General features: G+C 41.9%; 1 protein-coding gene and 1 long non-coding RNA gene across 3 annotated transcripts in view; one reads left to right on the forward strand and one right to left on the reverse strand.

Annotated features, from left to right (window-relative positions):
• The window catches only part of RAB10L (Ras-related protein Rab-10-like), a 31,038-nt gene extending 27,610 nt beyond the window's left edge, over positions 1-3,428 (reverse strand). For both annotated transcript variants that reach the window (XM_419183.8, XM_015282609.4), the window contains exon 1: positions 3,219-3,428. In XM_419183.8, coding sequence (XP_419183.4) covers positions 3,219-3,378 — 160 coding nt within the window. In that variant the 5' untranslated portion in view covers positions 3,379-3,428. The remainder of the gene's footprint in view (positions 1-3,218) is intronic.
• Positions 375-17,438, forward strand: LOC121109757. The gene is made up of 3 exons (XR_005857431.1): positions 375-589; positions 15,786-15,867; positions 17,203-17,438. It is a non-coding gene; the product is annotated as an uncharacterized LOC121109757 (long non-coding RNA).
• The last annotated feature ends 1,217 nt before the right edge of the window (positions 17,439-18,655 follow it).

Below are 18,655 nucleotides of genomic sequence, written 5' to 3' on the forward strand. Positions count from 1 at the left end.
AAGTATATAAAGGGGGGCTACAAGAAGGAAGGGGACAGACTCTTTAGCAGTGCCTGTGGTGATAGGACAAGGGGTAATGGTTTCAAACTAAAATTGGAAAGATTTACTGTGGATATAAGGAAGAAGTTTTTTACAGTAAGGGTGGTGAGGCACTGGAACAAGTTGCCCAAATTAGTGGTGGATGCCTCATCCTTGGACACGTTCAAGGTCAGGCTGGACTCTGAGCAACGTGACTGAGCTGTAGGCGTCACTGTTCATTGCAGGTGAATTGGACTACATGACCTTTAAGGTCCCTCCAACTCAAAAGATACTATGATTCTATGAGGTAATAACTGGGTTGCTGTTGTAATGATCTCATCATCTAACAGCAGCTGGTGAAAAGGAATCCACTGATGTGCTGCGAGTGGTCATGACTGGTGGTGGACTTCAGCCCATGGAACAGCTGGGACTCACTTTTCTGGCCCCGGAGCCACCTTACTTGGGTCGAGTATCAGCTATGACTCTCCTATCCAGCACTGAGCCCTTACCATGCTGGCACATCACTTCAACCAGACACTTCTTTCCTCTACACATCAAGGAATATCTGACCGTGAGTATTATCTGAGCGGCCACAAACACCAACAATTACTGTTTTGCTAAGAAAAACGACTCATGGGGTAAGATAGCTTGCTAAGGAAGAGTGCAAAAATCCAACCAAGAAATAAACAAAAAAAAAACTCCACCAGAATTAAGATGAGGATTACAACTAAGATTGTTAAAACATAACATGTTTACCTTCAATACTATTAATTTTTGTTGACAAATTCTATATCCTGAGTGAGCGAATATTGGGATATCCACAGAGATTACAGGATTGTAGGGGTTGGAATGGACCTCGGGGATTCACCAAGTCCAACCCCTTGCTAAAGCAGGTTCCCTACAGTAAGTTAGGGAGGATTCACACCTCTACAGACTTTCCCACAGAAAACACGCCTTTGGGACCACAGCCACCACAGTCCAGCAAAATAAAAGCCTTACAGACTGTGAGATCGTGAGCGCACAATCCTTTTCACTTATATACAAGAGGGGTTTTTCTGTTCATAAACTTTCCCTGTGGCATTATATGCAATGCCACTGTTTAAACAAAAACATTTATTCTTTATAGCCTACTACAGCCTACCATTCACAATGCAATGCACCTGCCTTATGATGCGTATAAGTTTAATTAGAAAACTTTAACTGCTTATAATTTACCCAAACTGCATAATTGAGGAGGAGGAAGGGCACCCATCCTTGAGTGTTTAAGTGTCACATAAAGGGCTTTCAATGAAAATTTACTGTGGATGCTTTTTTTTTTTTTTCATAAAATACATAATTTTAGAAAATTTCACTACTGGAGCCGAGCAGGATTTTTTTTTCCCTACAATAACAGTCAGACTTTTTCTAGTAGCAGACCTGTGACTCATGACAATACAGGACTCTTCACAGCCAAACAACCTTTCTGCTTCTTTAGTTGTGACCCTTTGCCAATGAGGGTGGTGGTGACGTACAATTTTGTCAGGAAAATCAGATGTTTGAACAGTCTGGATAAGCTTTCTGCTACTCACACCAGTGTTCCAGATGCACAACAGGTAGAGGGAAAGCATCAGATGAGCATTCAACAGGCTGCATAGCAGATAGGGCTCACTGGGCTGAGCCTGTGTGAAACTGGCATGCAGTTGAAAACAGTTATTTATTTTGATAGCGTTGACAAAGAGGAAGAAGACACCATGATTAAAAAAAAAAAATCTGAAATGTTGCAATGTGTCTTCTTCCTTTATGCCATTACTCACCACAGCTGTGCTGCAAAGACTGAAACTTCCACTTTCTCAGCTGTGTCTGTCCTTGAGAGCATGGAACTTCCACCTTCAACATCACTATTGTGGAAGCCATCACCCACAATCCCATTGAGTTTAAGAATCCAAGCTCTAACGTGTCTTGTAAAACAGATCTAGGTGGGATGCAGTACTTCAGAAATAAGTTCAAGAATCACATGCAAGTAACAAATACTACGTGTGAGGTATTAATTTCCATTTCAGATAAACATATGTTTTTAAATCACTCAAGAATAGGAGCAGTAATAAAACTATGTAAGGTTATGTTTGGTCCAGAAAGCAATTTCATCTTTGCTATTCTTTAAAGTCTTTCAACCTACAATAGGACAAACAGATTCTCAATGTCATCAGTACATCAGAGTTTTTGACTCTATGGTGGTCTGAATTAAAAGTAAAAAGAATCTGTTTCAAAATAATAATCTCAAGGCTAGGAATCTAAGTGCATTGATAAAACTGATGTTTATTTTGATGGATGTTCCTTGAGAGTCCCAGTCAAAGTTCATAACAGACAGCCTGCTTTAAGGATCCATTTCACTGTGTTTTTGCTTGTGATGGTTTCAGAAGATGCTTTGCAAGAGGTGCAGGAGAATGAGAAGCAGTTTAAACCCTGACGTGAGGAAGTCTTTATGCACTTTAAAAATGAAAACTTGCCACTCAGAAGTCCATAAAATGCCTGTATCATGCACGCTGAGGGTCAGCTCACCATTCTGAGGGTGACAAGGGATGGGACCACAGTGGCAGTGGAAAGCTGGCTGCCACCGCAGGGCTGCTGGGCGCTGGATGGGGAATGCTACATCCTCTGCATCCAGTGGGGACAATCACTTCCAACTGAACACTGGTTCTGCTTCGACAGTGACATATGTGGCTACTTAGAGCAAATGATGTCTTGACTTTACACCATCAAAATGCATTAACACCAAGTTAAGAGTCTTTCTGTCAGGAAAGATGGAGGAACTGGGAGTTTTAGTGAAGTCCAAGAGCACTTTGAAGTAGAGGCAGTTTTCTCTGCTGGCACAGCGGTGTGCCACAGCCAGGCCTCCACCTGTAGCCACGAGCACCAGTACAACAGAAAACAAATCGCCTCCACACAGAAAAAGCACAGTGACAGTACAGTTCCAGGAGCTGGAACAAAGCGGTTTTGGAGGCAGAACCACGAGCAGTGCAGTGCTCCATCACACTCCGGCCAGCCCACCCGGCAGTACCAGCTCCAGGCACCCACACGCGGGTGGCACCGGGCACCTGCAGCAAAGCCAGGCAGGCACGGCCAGCCCAAGGACGGAGTGGAGTGAAAGGGGAGCGGGAGGAACGGAGCCAGGGCTGCGGGGGAGCGCGGGTAGGGCCGGCCCGCGGCGGGCGGGCACTCACCGATCGTGGCCAGGTAGGAAGAGGAGGAGAAGGCGGCAGCCGCGTTGGGCTCCGTGTACCTCCGCACGATGGAGGTTTTCCCCACGCAGGACTCCCCGGCCATCACGACTTTCATCAGCAGCGCCGGCCTCCCCTCGGCGCCCCGTCCCGGCACCGCCATGGCGGGCGGGAGGCACGGAGGGCCGCGCCGGGCCGGGCCGGGCCGGGCGTGGGCCGCAGCGCCGCGGCCGCCCCGATGTCATGGGAAAAGCGCCGCCTCCGCCCGCGGGGCCGCCACCCCTGCGGGGCCGTGCTGAGCCGAGGAGGCCGTGCGGTTCGCTATCGGGCTTCCCCTTTTGAGGCGGGTTGCGGCGGCGGCGAGCGGCTCGGAGTGGCTGGAGGCCACAGAAGCTGAGGAAGAGGCAGTCTGCTTGTTCTTCACTTCCTAGCGCTAAAGACCGAGACAGAGGAAACGAACTTAAAGAATTTCCTCTTTTTCATTTTTGATTTGTAACTGGCTGTCACAGTGACCTGTGGCATGAAAACCAAACCATCGTGCATCTGCTGTGTAGACTTGCTGCACATATCTGGATGTTTTTAGTGGAATCCCATGGTGTCTCCTAGCCAATTGTTGATGTGCACACTGAACTCATCTGGCGTGAGGGATTTAGGAATGGGATGTAATTTGAACTAAAAGTAGGAATAGATATTTACAGATGTTTGTCTTAGTCTGAGTCTGTAACGACTCCCCCAACATTTCCATCTTCAACCCTTCAACTCTTCAATTAATTCACATACACAGAGCGGCAGATTTAACACATTCGGTGTGGAGAACAACTCTGGAAGTCCCACTTAGCACAGTTTGGGAAGTCCTCTTATCAGATGCCACATCACTCCCCTCTGAGCCACATACAAACTAGCACCTCAATAGGAAACTGGTTAGCCACAAACCTTTAGGACTTTGTGGTGGCAGATTTCTGAAGGATAGCAACAGACTGCTTCTAAATCAGTGCAGCTTCCTTCACTGATGGAAAAAAAAAAAAAATCTGCTATAAATTGGGGAATAATCAGTAGAAATGAAGGATGAGATCATCCAGTGAGTTAGCTGGTCTTCTCAGGGTATCTGTGAGACATTACAGTGTAAAAAAGCTCTCTAGTGCCTAAGAAGATATTGATCAAAGTATTTCCATTGGAGACAGAGAAATACTGTGCATTGATAAGACTAGAAACATTCATTTTATGGAAGCATTTGGGGAGTTCTTCCTGTACAGTGAAGCTGCTTACTTCAGCAGAATAAAGGCTCAGAGGGAATAGCATTACTGTCTGCCACGGATTAAACAATAAGGAGAAGAAAACAGGTATTTAAACAAAAGGATAAGGGAAGGAATAGATGTACAGTGGCCATGAATATGCCCGAGCTATGAATTATGATGTTTCTAGTGGCATTTCAGAACGCTCCTTCAGTTGAGATAATCAAGAGACAAATCTTGATAAAGACCTAACATGATGAATTGGTTAGGGAAGCTATGACTGACTGCCTGCTGCAGGGAAGGACTGAATTTGTAAACCAGAATACTTCCCATCAGAAACGTCCCCTAATTTCTAAGCAGTTCTAGAAAGTTCTGCTTTCTTATGCAGAAATTTGAAGCTGCCGTTGATTATCCCAGATCTGAGCTGTGATGAAGTTCTAGCATCTTCTGGTAGTTCTTATGCATCAGAGATGATGATGCGTATGGACAGTCTGTAACCTTTATGGATAATTTAACATTTGAAACAACAGCTATGTCTCCAGTCAGCTATGAAGCAATACCCCTCCAGTCACTGAAGCCCTCTCCAGTTCTCTACTCTGAATATGTTTTTCACAAAACTGCCTTCTTCAAATGAGGGCAACGCTGCAGCTGCCTAGAGCAGTTAGGTTTAGACGATGGCGCGGACTGATGGTATTATCAGAGATGTTACATTAGCTCAAACTTTACTCTGTGTTGTCTGTCAGGCCAACCAATTTAAATTACAAAGGACCTCCAGATATTTTGTACATTCTTTTCTTTTCTTTCTTTCTTTCTTTTTTTTTTTTAATTCATGAGCAGTGTATAAGGCAGAATTCTAATTAATTTCTTAATGAAGCTCCTAATGCCCAAGGTTACCGTTGCTATCAGTAGAATACGATACCGCTATCCTCATATTCCTATCCACAAGGGGACAGTGTTTCCATCTGTTACCACTGACTACAGCAATTTACAAGTTAGCTCCTTGAAAAGCTACTGTTCGATGAATGAAATTTCACTTGTTTTAAGACACAGATTTCATGACTGCAAAAAATTCCCCATCTTTCTAAACTACATGAAGTAACTGAGTTTATAGAACTAATCCTAAATAAAGTTATTTAATTATAATTTATTTAATGAAGCTGATTACTTGAAAATGATGAGTGTTTGTGGCTACAAGAAAATCAGTGCAGAACACAAAATAAAGTTACCATGACGTACACTGAGATATGCTTGCAGAAAGGTGTCCTTGCCTCTCATTTATCTTTTTTTTTAATTTTTTTATCAGCTGTTTGCATTTCTTTGTCTCTCTCTTTCCAGTAATGTGATAAATATTAATAATAATATCATCAGCAGAGTTCTAGTCATATTTTAATGGGAGATCTTTTCATTTCAACAAAGAAAAATGACTAGAATTATTAGAAATTAGTTTTATAAAGAGATTATTATGACGTTGTCTTCGTTTTCATTGAATACTTGTGAATGGTTAGTATTACTTTCGTACATACGATACTTATATTTTTCTTATATGAAAGGTACAATTTAGGAATCTCTTAGTTTACTCTTACAGCAACAGAGGTTCTCTGGCATTTTTTCTCAGAATGCTTACACAAGTTTTGGGATTCAGCTCCTATTAGACAGAATGTGCACTAACTGCAGAATCACTGAGTCGCAGACTGCTTGAGGTTGGAAGGGGCCTTTGGAGATTACCTGGCTCAACACCCTGCTCGAGCAGCATCCCCTACAACACATTAGTGTGTATTGTGTCCAGGCAGCTTTTGAATATCCCCAGGGAAAGAGACTTCACAGCCTCTGGGCAACCTGTGCCATTGCTCCATCACCTACACAGCACAGAAACACAGCCTTATGTTCAGAGGGAGCCTTCTGTGTTCTGGTTTGTTTCCATTTTCTCTTGTCCTGTTGCTAGGAAGCACTGAAAAAAGTCTGGGACCTTCCTCTTGCCACCTGCCATTCAGATCCATATGGACATCGATCAGTTCCCCCCGAGCCTTCTTCAGGCTGAACAAGCCCAGCTCCCTCAGCCTTTACTCAAAGGAGTGGAGCTTCATTTCTTTCATCATTTTAGTAACCCACCACTGGACTCTCCTCAGTAGCCTCACGTCTCTCTTGAACTGAGGAGCCCAAAACTGAATACTGTACTCCAGATATAGCCTTACAGATGTGGCAGAGTAGAGGGGGAAATCATCTCCCTTGACCTGCTGGCCATGCTCTTGTTAATGCACCCCAGCATCCCATTGGCCTTCTTGTCCACAAGGGCACACTCATGGCCAGCCTGCTGTTCACCAGGACACCCAGGTCCTTCTCCTCACTGTTGCTTTCCAGCATATCAGCCCCTAACCTGTACTGATACATGTGGTTATTCCTCCCTAGCTGTAGGACCTTCTCTTACTGTTGAATTTCAAGATGTTCCTCTCTTCCCATCTCCCCGGACTGACAAGATCCTTCTGGATGTCAGCACAGCACTCCAGGGTATCAGTCACTCCTCAGTTTTGTATCATCAGCAAACTTGCTGAAGAGGCATTCTATCACTTCACCCACATCAGTGATGAATAAGCTAAACAGTACTAGTCCAAGTACTGACTCCTGGGGGACACCACTAGCTACAGGCCTCCAACCACGCTCTGTGTCACTAATCATAACACTCTGAGTTCTGCCAGCCGGCTAGTTCTTAAATCAACCTATCTGTACAGTCATCCAGTTGACACTTCAAGCTTGCCTATGAGAATATCATGGAAGACAGACCATACTGAAGTCCAGTGCCAAACTCTGATGATGAGTTGATGAATTGTTACAGCAGCTGACTTTTCCTAACACCAAACCCCTTGCAGAAAGTGGGCTAACTCTTCACTGCAGTTGTGGAAAGTACTGTAAATTACCCTGAATGCAGAAAGAAACTGGAAATATTTTTCAGCAGCATATTTCGTGCCAGTCGTTCAGCATAATCTTGTCACTGAGCTTGCTTTGGACATTCTTGCAAGGGACCATTATAAAAAAAAAAAAAAAACAAACAGTGAAAGAGACCAAAATAACTACAAACCAAGCCTCAGGAAACAGCAGCTTTCAAGTAAAGCACTGATTTTGAAACACGATGAGTACATTACAGATGCCACAGACCTCCTTAATGAAATAAATCTTACCAAATATTGCAAAGGGGTTAAATACAGTGCCATTTGAAATTATTTTGGTGAAATACTAGAATGCTAATTAAATTAAAACTGTTAGTAGCATCTTCATTTACGTTTTCCTAAGCTGAAGGGTATGAGCTGAAGATGGTAATGAGCAGAAAGAGTAAGGCTTAATATGGGTTTTAAATCCTCAGTTATAAGTCACTGCTCATGCCAAAATTACTCACTGAATAGATTCTGCTAAGCGACAAAAGTTAAACTCTTTGATTTCATTAGTGTTAAGATAAAATTACTTCTGAGTGGACAAAAGTGAGGCAAATCATTCACGTTAGGCAAAACAGGGTTCACTAATCCCTAAATGAATTTCTAGGCCAACCATAAAGTATTTTCGTTATTTAAGAGACAGGATTCAGTGTTAAACTGGAGTATAATTGGAGTGTAATTTTAAAAAATTTAACAGAGAACAGTGCATCTCTCTGAATTGGAATAATTCAAGTGTGAGATTGCGGTTGAAAACTCTTTGCTGAAGAAGTGGTTTCAATGAGATACATATCCTTTTTAGTTGTTCATGACCCGTTTTGGAGTTGTATGGGCTTTTAATTTTTGGTACCTTACGGTTCAAAGTCACACTTCTTGCCGAGCGATAAGAAGGTCAAATATTAGCAGAACAAAATAAAGTATTGTAAGCCTTACATTAGGGGTTCTGACTGCTTCAAAAACTTAGAATTGAAACCAAAGAATGTTGCACTCAGGTCTGTCTCAGCATCATTGCTCTTGGGCCCACAAAGGTTGCTAGCTACAAGTTGCTATCAGCAGCTTCAAAAACCTCTCTTCAACAAGAGTATTATAGTTTATATGATAGAAAAGTTAGTCTTTCTTCTGCATCTCCTCTTGTGTTGTATGTTTTTTCTTCTGAATCTGGAGCAGCAGAAGGAATAGCTATTTTAGGGGAGTATCATATCTGCCATCTGTATAGGTAATGAAATCCTGATTATTCCTGAAGTTCACTCAGAAAAAATCACAACACTGTGGCAGGGGTGCAAATGTTATTATTTTCTTCATTAGCTTGCACCTACGTTATCTCTAATATTGAAGTATCAGAAACAGAAACTTTTGGGTAGCTCTGGTATCTCAGTGATGGACAGCTGTCAGTCATTCACTGTCAGCCTTGGTTACTGAGCAGCCTAAGAAGTATGAACTTCAAATGCTCACCCTTATTCCAGAATCATGTGGACTTCCCTGAACTCCAAACTGTGCTTTTTGGGGGGCATTAGTTAGTTAGCTATGAAAAAAAAAGCAAAATCATTATTTAGTGTTTCATATCTAAATTAATTTTAGGAATCTAAAAGGTTATCCAGCTGCCCAAATGCTAAATGGAAACTGCTGGATCCTCAGAAATTCTGAAATTAATTTTGTTGCCCACGTACAGCTTTAGAAAATTACATACTAGAAGCTGGTTCTTTAGAATATATATTTACCCTCTATTTATTTATTTCACAGAAATAGCTTGTAACATATTTTTATCAGGTAGAAACATTTGAAATGTTCTCTACATGAGGTTACCAATAGTTGCCTATGTGCAGGTGTTTCCTTGAGCTACAAAATCAGTCTTAGAATCACAGTATCGCTCAGGCTGGAAAAGACCTTAAAGATCATCGAGTCCAACCACAACCTAACCAAACTACCCTAACTCTAACAACCCCCAGCTAAATCATGTCCCTGAGCACCACATCCAAATGGTTTTTAAACGCATCCAGGGATGGTGACTCAACCACCTCCCTGAGGAGCCTATTCCAGTGCCTAACAATCCTTTAATTAAAGAAGCATTTCCTAATATCCAACCTAAACTTACCCTGGCACAACTTGAGGCCATTTCCCCTCATCCTGTCACCTGTTACCAGTGAGAAGAGAACAACCCTGCTCTCACTGTAAGCACCTTGGTCTTGGGGCAGCCAGCTGCCAATAATCAGGATAAGCTCTTCCAGCAGCCACAGCACAGTCCCAGTGAGCACCTCCAATTACACTCTTGGGACTTTCCATGCCATACCACACAACAAAGTGTTTCAGGTGTACCTTTTGTGTATATTATGTTTGAATTTCATTTGCCACTGGGAGTATAATCAGAGAAGGTACACAAAAAATGCAAAGAGTACAGTCTAGGGTGCCTTTCTATTCATGGTACTCTGTAGGAAAAGGAAATTAGGTTTGATATGTCCTTGCCAAAACTAGGTTTTCATCTCTATGTGTTTTCTAAAAAAAATATTTATCCCAATCTTTTGGAGTGTTGAAATTGGATTAATTGCCTTTAATTTTGCAGTTCCACTCTTAGCTTTTTTTTTTAGGTACATACTTTGTCCATCTGTGAGATGCAAGTTAGCCACTTCTGTTTTCTGTGTGTTTCTATGGAAGTTGGATTGCCCCTCCTAAGGCCTGCAGTCTCTTCTCTTTATTTAATTAAAAGAAAGCATTTTGTGTTTCTTTGAAACAAAACTTGAAACATACTGTAATAACAACAGAATTCATTTGGAACAGCTAGACCTTAAAAACTAGGCTTGTATTTTGTGGGAGAAAACATCATTTCAGATAGAAATACTAAAATGATTATTAGATGCAGAGCTTTTTTTTTTTTGTGTATTTCCAGGATCATCTTCAGCTTGAAAATGGTTAATGAAGGAACTTACACAAGAGAAAACTAATATATATTTATTTAATGAATGCTTATAGTACATTACCACTTTTATGGCTGTACTCCAGATTTTTACAACCTCAAGTTGCCCTGGTTAGGTTTCATGGACATTTAAAAACAGAAAGGTTGTTTAAAGTGTTGTACGAGTGTTCTATAGCCATGTAAAACTCTAAGATTCGGACAACTACAGCAAAATTGAATTTACTTTGAGTTTGTGCTGATGTGTGCATGTATCATGCAAGATCATTTAGGGCTAAAATGGTGCTTTATCTTGGTTCTCACACTGCAAGTTACATCACGTATTTACTTCCCATGTCTTCTTAAGCAAAGGTATCTTGATAAACAGCATCATCACCTCTCTTCCTGTCCACCCGCAGGTTTTTTTAGCCAAAGATCCTGTGTCTGGCTTCCAGGTAGAAAGTTGTTATCATGTCATAGAGACTAGGAGAGGGACACTAAGATGTGTGCATTCTGATTTTTCTTAGCACCTCTAACGTCAGGAGCAATGTAGACTGAAGAAGATGATTAATTTCCAAATCAGGGGGATAAGGAGTAGAAAATTATGATGGATCTAGGGGCAAAGGACTGAACTCATCCTCTGAGGGGCCTATAAGCAGTTTCATGGGAATAATTTGCTACAATGCTTTCAGAAGATCAGAATGGTGTATGTGGTTTAGACAAGTCACGTAACCAAAGGCTAAGCAGCTATGAGAAACATAGCTTTGTAGCAAAGCTTTCACATACTGCTAAAAGTATCATTTTTTATCTCATGGGAAAAAAAATAGGGGGAAAATAATGCAGGCAGTCTGCTTGTAGACAAGCCTGAGAACACACAGCGTCCATCTGTGCCACCTGTAGTGGCAACGCCTGTATTTCTGTTCAGATTCACTGAGGAAGCTGCTTTGACAAGTGAGTCTGCACAGACTGTCATCTAACCCGTCGATGTTACCTAACCTTCAGTTTCTGTCACTTGGATTTTGGCAGGAGTGAAACCAAACTCACCAGCTTGCTGCACTGTGTGTGCCCTATCGTCGCCAGTCCTGCCAGCTGCCATGTCTGGTGGTCTCCTTCCTCAGCAGCATGTGCCCTGCCCAGGTCCCCTCCTGGTGGTGCTGCCAAATGGCAGCTATTGGTGAGATACCCAGCTGACGTGGGGAAGCCATGGTCAGGATGAGCCAAGTTCTACACCGAGGCTGAGTGCAAGGCCAACCAGGTCCTTGTCCTCTCAGTGTGATGCTTGAGATGGATGATTGTCACTCTAGCCTCAAGGTGACTGTTTTTTTGTGGCAGGCCACAGCTTTGTTGCCAGTTGTGGAGCAGCATTTTTCTGTATCTACAGGAGATGCCTTTTAGTCCTCTGACCCTCATGTAACAAGCAGGTCAGCAGGTGGCAACTGCCTCAAGAAGATCATCTTTCTGGGTCTGAGAGCATACAGCTGCCCCCAGACATTACCCAGAGTGCAACATGAGCACACATCCCTTCATTTTTGGCCAGAAAGAAGTGATGCTGTCAAGGAGCCATCACATTAGGTCTGCACCACACAGAGGTGAAATGGACAGGTTCCACCGACTGTCAGTGCAGCCGCACCCATCTCCAGTCCTTGACAGCCGTGGAGAGTGAAGGAGGAAAGAGGGGATTGGACAGAGTGCATTCAAAGCTGGCGTTTTCTGGGCTTCTTTTTCAAAGGCTTGTGCGATTTGAAGTCACCTTCTCAAATTGTTGTAGTGGTCTTGATCAGTGCAGGCTGTCTGAATGGCTGTCAGGAGCATGGAGTAGTTTTCGTTTTAGCTTGAGGTGACTGTTCTCTGATTTAATATGGGCTGCTGTTTTTACGCCTGTGTTCACCGGTCGGACTGTATTTTCCTATATATCAAAAGCACACATTTGTGGTTAGACCTTTTTAACGTACCATATAAATCTATTTAAGTGAATAAATAAATAAACACTGCCACGATGGATTAAGAGTGAAAGATTGCATTGATGGTATTTGAAGTAAAAATGTTTTGGAAGTACCACTGTCCAATCATCTGTGAAAATGCCATCTAGGCACATGCACACAAAGTACTCCTGCAGCTTTCTTCTTCAGATAAATGTCAAGAATGCAGAAGTCTGCTTTCACATAAGTATATGATATGTTCTTCAAATCCACAGCGTGCTTGGCAGACACCAGAGCATCTTCCATTAATCCTTAAAACATAAAATAGCAGTATATTTAGCATTCTAAAAAGAGCAATGTAAGGTTCTTCCTAGAAAAGGCTTCTGTGAGAATAAGGCTGAATCAGTAGCAGCTAAATCTGTTGTAGATAATGTAATTTATGTTGCTATGTATCATGTTAACGACTCTAAAACAATGCGCGCATTATATTTTTTTCATTTGCAATTTAGGATTCTCAGCATAAGAGATGCAAAGACAAGGATAACCCATGTTTTCCACGAGAGATTCATGAAAACTGAAAAATAAGGTCTTTTAATAGTTCATGATAACTGTTTTTCTTGGTTTAAGTGTAGGTTTTAAAAAATGGTGCTCATTGTTTTGCTTGTAGTTCTTTCACGCATGGACAATCATGCTGATGATGCATTTACTTCAAGTGAATTTTCCAATTGAAAAAGTGCTCTTGAGCAGTTTAAGTACTATGAATCACCAAAAACTCATCTAAGTCCCATAAAAGCACTGGCTGCAAAAACCAGCCCTGGAAAGAAGACATATTGGGATTGTTCTGCATGATTCAGCTAAACAGAAATGCATTTTGTCATCACGGAGGAATTTGAAGAATTTGACTGTTCTGTAAAAATGAAATTATAATCTGATAGAAATTAACTCTTCTGAAACCCCCCCGGTTATATCCCTCAGTCATTCCTCACTGGTCTGAAGCAGAGGTCCTACGTGTGAGAACTTCCGCCTTTGAAATACAGGATTTGTGTGGAACATATTTAATTCCTCACCTCTTTTGGTTTTGTTCTGGTATTGTCTCTCTTCTTTCCTAGTTAGGTTTGGCTGTTTGAGGTTCTCCTTTTCTCTGTGATCACTGCGCACACCATTTGGACAAGTGGTATTTCTGAGACAGTGCTTTGTCAGTGAGAACAAATGCAATCTCTTTACTTCATGTATGATAATATTTCCATTGAAACGACTCTGAGTCACAAGTATTTTCCAGGGAGCCATTATTGATTTTAAAGCCATTATTCAGTTCTTAGGTAATTTTTATTTAAAGTTACCTGTAGAAGCAGATAGAACAAATTACTAAGCTTCTCAAAACTGTAAAATATATATTGATAATTTCTAAATGTTAATCGATTGTCTTAGATTTTTTTTTTTTTAATTTACAGAATGACATAAAGTTGCAAATTTAAAAAAATAATGTAGGTACGCTGAGCATTTTTTAAAAATGGATGTAGCTTTCTGTATGTCAGATAACAATGTGTTGCTTGCAGTGAGCAGTGCAAGTGCAGGGGTCTCCTTGTGTTCGGAACTCTGTCAGGGTTACAGGCCCTGGGCCCTGATTCATATGCAGGTTGCTGAGCCCCTAGGGTGTCCAGTAAGGGTTGAGACGGTCACTGTGGTCCCAGCATCTTTTCTTCTTGCTGCCCTTTACGCAGCTGTAGGTTTTCTAGTGCCAGTGCCTAGAATAGGAGATTGCCTCCATCTCGCTCTGGTGAAAGACAATAATGTCGCTCACATGCATCCATGTCAAATATTTTCATTCTGATTCCGTTCCCAAGATCATTTGGATACCTCGTCAAGTTGTCAAACGGGAGGCAGTGGGATGTGTGTGATAATGCTGCCAGAGTTAAGAGCAAAACTATGGCAGTAACTGCAGGGTTCTGTCAGTGAAGGGGAATGAGCTGCCATGACCTGATTTTGGGGACTGTGCAGGATCCTTAATGTTCTTCAGGTCATGAAAGACAACCTCACAGAAAGGCAGCTCTCAGTCATGATGTGGTGGTACCGCTGCAGGGACTGGGAGAGGGTCCTCCCGGTGTGGACAGGACCACAAGCAGTCAGAAAGCCTCTGGTAACCACCATCAGCTCCAGTCCTGTTGCAGTAGGCAGGGCACATTGCGGGAGCACCCCTGTACAACACAGTGTTCTGAGGGGTTTGATCCATGGAATGCTGTCAGGGGGAGCTCAAGAGGTGGGTAGACAACCAACTGGAGGCAAGGAGCTGGATCTCACCACTGTGTTAAGCCCAGCCTCACAGAAAAGGGCTGAACCCCAGCTGGGTTGGGGCAGACCTCTTCCACAAAAGGATTTTCAAGCCAGTATTTGCTGTAGATGGTTTTCTGATGATTGTTCAAATAGCCAGGAAAGGATTAGAGGAAACTTTGGAAATGAACAATGTGGAAATTTGGCTGGGCAGTTCTAGTATCCAGACTCCCAGAGTCTCCCAGATTTCTTCAGTTCCAAAGTCTCAAACTCCGGGAGTCTGATTACCTTTCCTTGGGAATCTGGGGTAAGAGAGTCTGAAATATTCCTTGGGAGCAGGTGGAAAACACCTGAGAAAATCTGTATGTTCATCCCATGTCATATTTTTTGGTAACATCATTGATTTGCTGAATGGTTAGCTTTACTTTGGGTATCAACATTCTCATACTGTTCTTTGAAATAAAGTAACTTTATGAAGGTGAAATGTAATTAAGGGTCTCACACCCTCTGATGAGCTATTTGAACAGTAACTGTAGAACAAGCAGGAATAAATTTATGGTCTTTTGGCTTCTGCAGCTTCTTAAGAAACACAGTTGATATCTTCCCCTTCCCCTCTAAAAAAAATGTGAAAAAAATCTTGGGAGAAGGTGTGGAGGGAAAGAAAACTATATGAACTTGAACATTTAGTACCCATTGAAGAGACAGACATAACGGGGATGCATTTGTGTCACAAAGGTATGAAATGATCAATGCTGAGTTCTAACTCAGCTTCATCATCTTGAAGACATGCCTCTCATAAGTAGAAGCTCTGTTTTAAATCAAGAACGTTTGCTTTGATTTACAGTCAAAACAAATCAAAATACCATCCAGGTCTACACACACACACACACACACACAGAGAATAATGTGGAAGAGTGATTTGGCACATCATTTAAAATATTGAACAATTGAACGCTATTTGGAGAGAAGGCAAAAAAAATGTTGACAAAGGCCCATGTGGATTGTTCTGCAAAACAGACTCCTACAGTGGGTCACACAGATTGTGCAACTGCATGACATGCTCACTTCTCTTTCCAACATAAAGCAAATAACCAGGTTTACGTTTCTAAAATATTTCCACTTGCAGTTTACCTGGACACTTTTAATGTTGCCACGGAACACTCCAACAGTATCAAACTGATGCTTTCAGAGGGAAAGCCATTCAATTTTTCATGTATTTGGTGATTAGGAAATTCAGAGTCACTGTTTAAAGGAGAGTGGCCAAGGGGGCTGATGTTGTGCTGCCCAGTTGCGTGCATTTCCCCTCTTTGCTGCTCTATATGACTCTTCTTATGCTGTTTTCACAGCTGCCTCATCTGTCATCTTTCACACTCTTCCTGGAGCATCTACCCTGCTTATCTCTCCAACATCATGCTGCACAAGGCTGAGGTAGGACTGGATGTTTGCACTGTGCTGAGTGCATGACTTCTCTTAAATGAAACCAAGATCTGAAACCTGCCTCAAAGATGACTTTGAAATTTTAAGTTTGTGGCTCTTTGGGTTGAGAAACAGAAGTACCCCAGAATACTGCTAGTTGTGGCTAACCAAAGCAGTGGTGACAAGCTGATGGTGGAGATGTGGTCTGTGGAGACTGAGGCAACTGAGCTGCTTATTCACAGTATTTTCTCTAAAATAAGAGCAGTTAGCACTAACTATTGGAGGGAGACCTCCAAAGCTCTTACGGAGCTATTGATCACCCATATTTCAAAGCATGTAAGAGTGTGCCAGTTTAAAAGAATGCTGAGGAGATGTTGACCAAATCTCACGTTCATAATGAGCTAGGGATGAAAACAAGTATAGAAATGTGTGACGGATAAGTTACATGGGATAAGCCAGGAAAATGATAAATATCATGTTTATCTTTGGAAAACAGGGAAAGGAAGAGACTTATAGAACAAATAATCAAACTAGCTGCAAGGACAAATTGGATTTGTCAAGTACAAATTGCATTAAACCAGCCTAATTTCCTTTTATGACAGGATAACAGGACTTGGGGATTAGGGAAGAAGGAATAGAGTCCATAAATCACAGCACTGGGGAGTCTTTTGTCATGGCTACATACTGAATCCCCTTGAGTAAATAAGGGAAATGTAGTCTAGATAAGAGAGTTTAAAACCATTCTGAAAACCAGGAGGTGTGGTTGATAGTGGTTCACTGCCAAACTGGAGCCTGTTTCGGGGGGAACGACACAGAGGTCTGTCACAGACCTGGTAATATTGAGTGTTGAATATTCGCGCAGAATAAATTTCAATAACCACATTGCTGATGAAATAAAGAGCACCTGTTAAATTTGCAGAGGACCACAAGGTGAGGGAACTCCAACACTTTGAAAGTCAACACTTTGAAACTCCAAGACTATACTGGTGTCTTGGAGAAGGGGATGAGAACAAAATACTCTGCAGGGTTGTAAGGAAAAACTCCAAACTTATCAAGGAAAATCTGCACTCCAGAACCCACAAAACTGGGAGTCACTGATAAAACACAAAAGCTATGGTAAAGATCTTGAAGTTAAAGATACATGTTACAGCAAAAAGGTAAACACTGTACCGGTCTGTATATAAAAAAGAGTCCTTTGTCTGCAGTATATATGATGATTTCTCCCTCTGCTCAATGCAGATGTGGTGTCAGCTGGAGAAAAGTGTCTGGTTTTGAACACTTTGAGCCCATGCAGGTGAAGTGAGCTGGGTATAGCCCTTTTCTTATTTCTTGTCTTCACTCTGGCAGGAACTTGGTTTGTTCTGTCTAAAGAAGAGAGGAACTGAAGCAAGCACATAAACGTCTTTAAAAGCATAACTGGCAAAATGGGCAGGAAAAAACCTAAAACGGAACAAAAATAAACAGTCAACAAGCAGTAAGTAGTCTACATGCATGATGGGAGATTTAGTTTTTATATTAGGAGATGTCTGAAAGCAACAGCCATGAGACAGTATTGTAGGTCATCTAGGAAGATACTGACTTCTTTGTTGTTGGGGTTAGGATCCAGTTGGAAAAGATTGCTCAGGAATGACTGGGTATAGCTGATGAGTGGATTGATGGCCTTTCCAAATCCCTTCCTGTTTACAATAGCTCCAGGTCACCAAGCCCAGCAAAACAGCCCAGTCCTACTCTCTGCTGCTTACTCCTGGGAAGTCAGGATGGAGAGGGTGAGGTAGCTACACTCAGCTTGTGTTGGGTTGAAGGACCCTTCCCAGAAGCATCACCTTTGTCCTCTGGAAGAAGAGGGAGTAACAGAACCTTGACTCCAATCCAGCACCATCCTTTTCTTTCCTTTTCCTTTTCCTGAGGCAGGATCAGAAATGTGCTTGTATTATGCTCACTGTTGAGAAGCCTGTGCCATCCTTACAGAAATGAGAGATACTGTTCTTAGTAAACCTTCTGTGATTATCTCAGCAGTACAAATTTAGCAATTCTTTGGCTAAAGTCACCTTTGTCTAGGGAATACAGACATCTCAAGAGAGAATTTGAGGATGTATAATGAAGTCCTTGTGATCATCTGTTATAAGCCAACTGGATTGTGAATTGAAGATAATTGGATGCACTGATATAATGAGTTGAAAACCCATGTGACAATTAATAATTCTATCTAAATAAAGTCCTAATTCAATATTTTTTATAATATTACAGTAAATGTAATAGAAGAGAATAACATCTTCCTTCTCGGCTTTTCACAGAGGAGTTAAACTAGCCCTGCAAACTCATACCTGTGTGCTCAACCTGATTTCTGCCAGGCTGTTGGCAAGTATGTGAGCTTAGCTGGATGGACAGGCATGGAGTTACTGTCAGGTTTCAGTACATCAAAACAAACACATCTTTGTAATCTGTAGGGTTTCAACAGTCATATAACTGCATAGCCCCTTTATACTCCCCATTTTGATCAGCAATGCAAGTCCTCATACATACAGTAACCTTGCTTGAAGGCTGGTACCACTGAGTAGTCATCCTAGCACCTCTCATCGCTAAATAAAGTGAAGGCTTTTCAGCAGAGCTCTTTCCTGTCTTCTGTAGCCACAAACATGGTTCATGTTTGTAATGCAATCATATGGTACTCCTTGTGCCAGAGTATTGCAGTGAGGGACAGAAGAACTGCTGAAGCCTTATGGTTCTACTGTGTCCCTGGTGGAATCAGAAAACAAAAAGTTGAAAGCCTGGATTGATTTTAGGTTTCTGAGGGACTTAT

The sequence above is a fragment of the Gallus gallus genome, chromosome 2, assembly GCF_016699485.2.
Source record: "Gallus gallus isolate bGalGal1 chromosome 2, bGalGal1.mat.broiler.GRCg7b, whole genome shotgun sequence".
In the NCBI taxonomy this organism is placed as follows: domain Eukaryota; kingdom Metazoa; phylum Chordata; class Aves; order Galliformes; family Phasianidae; genus Gallus; species Gallus gallus.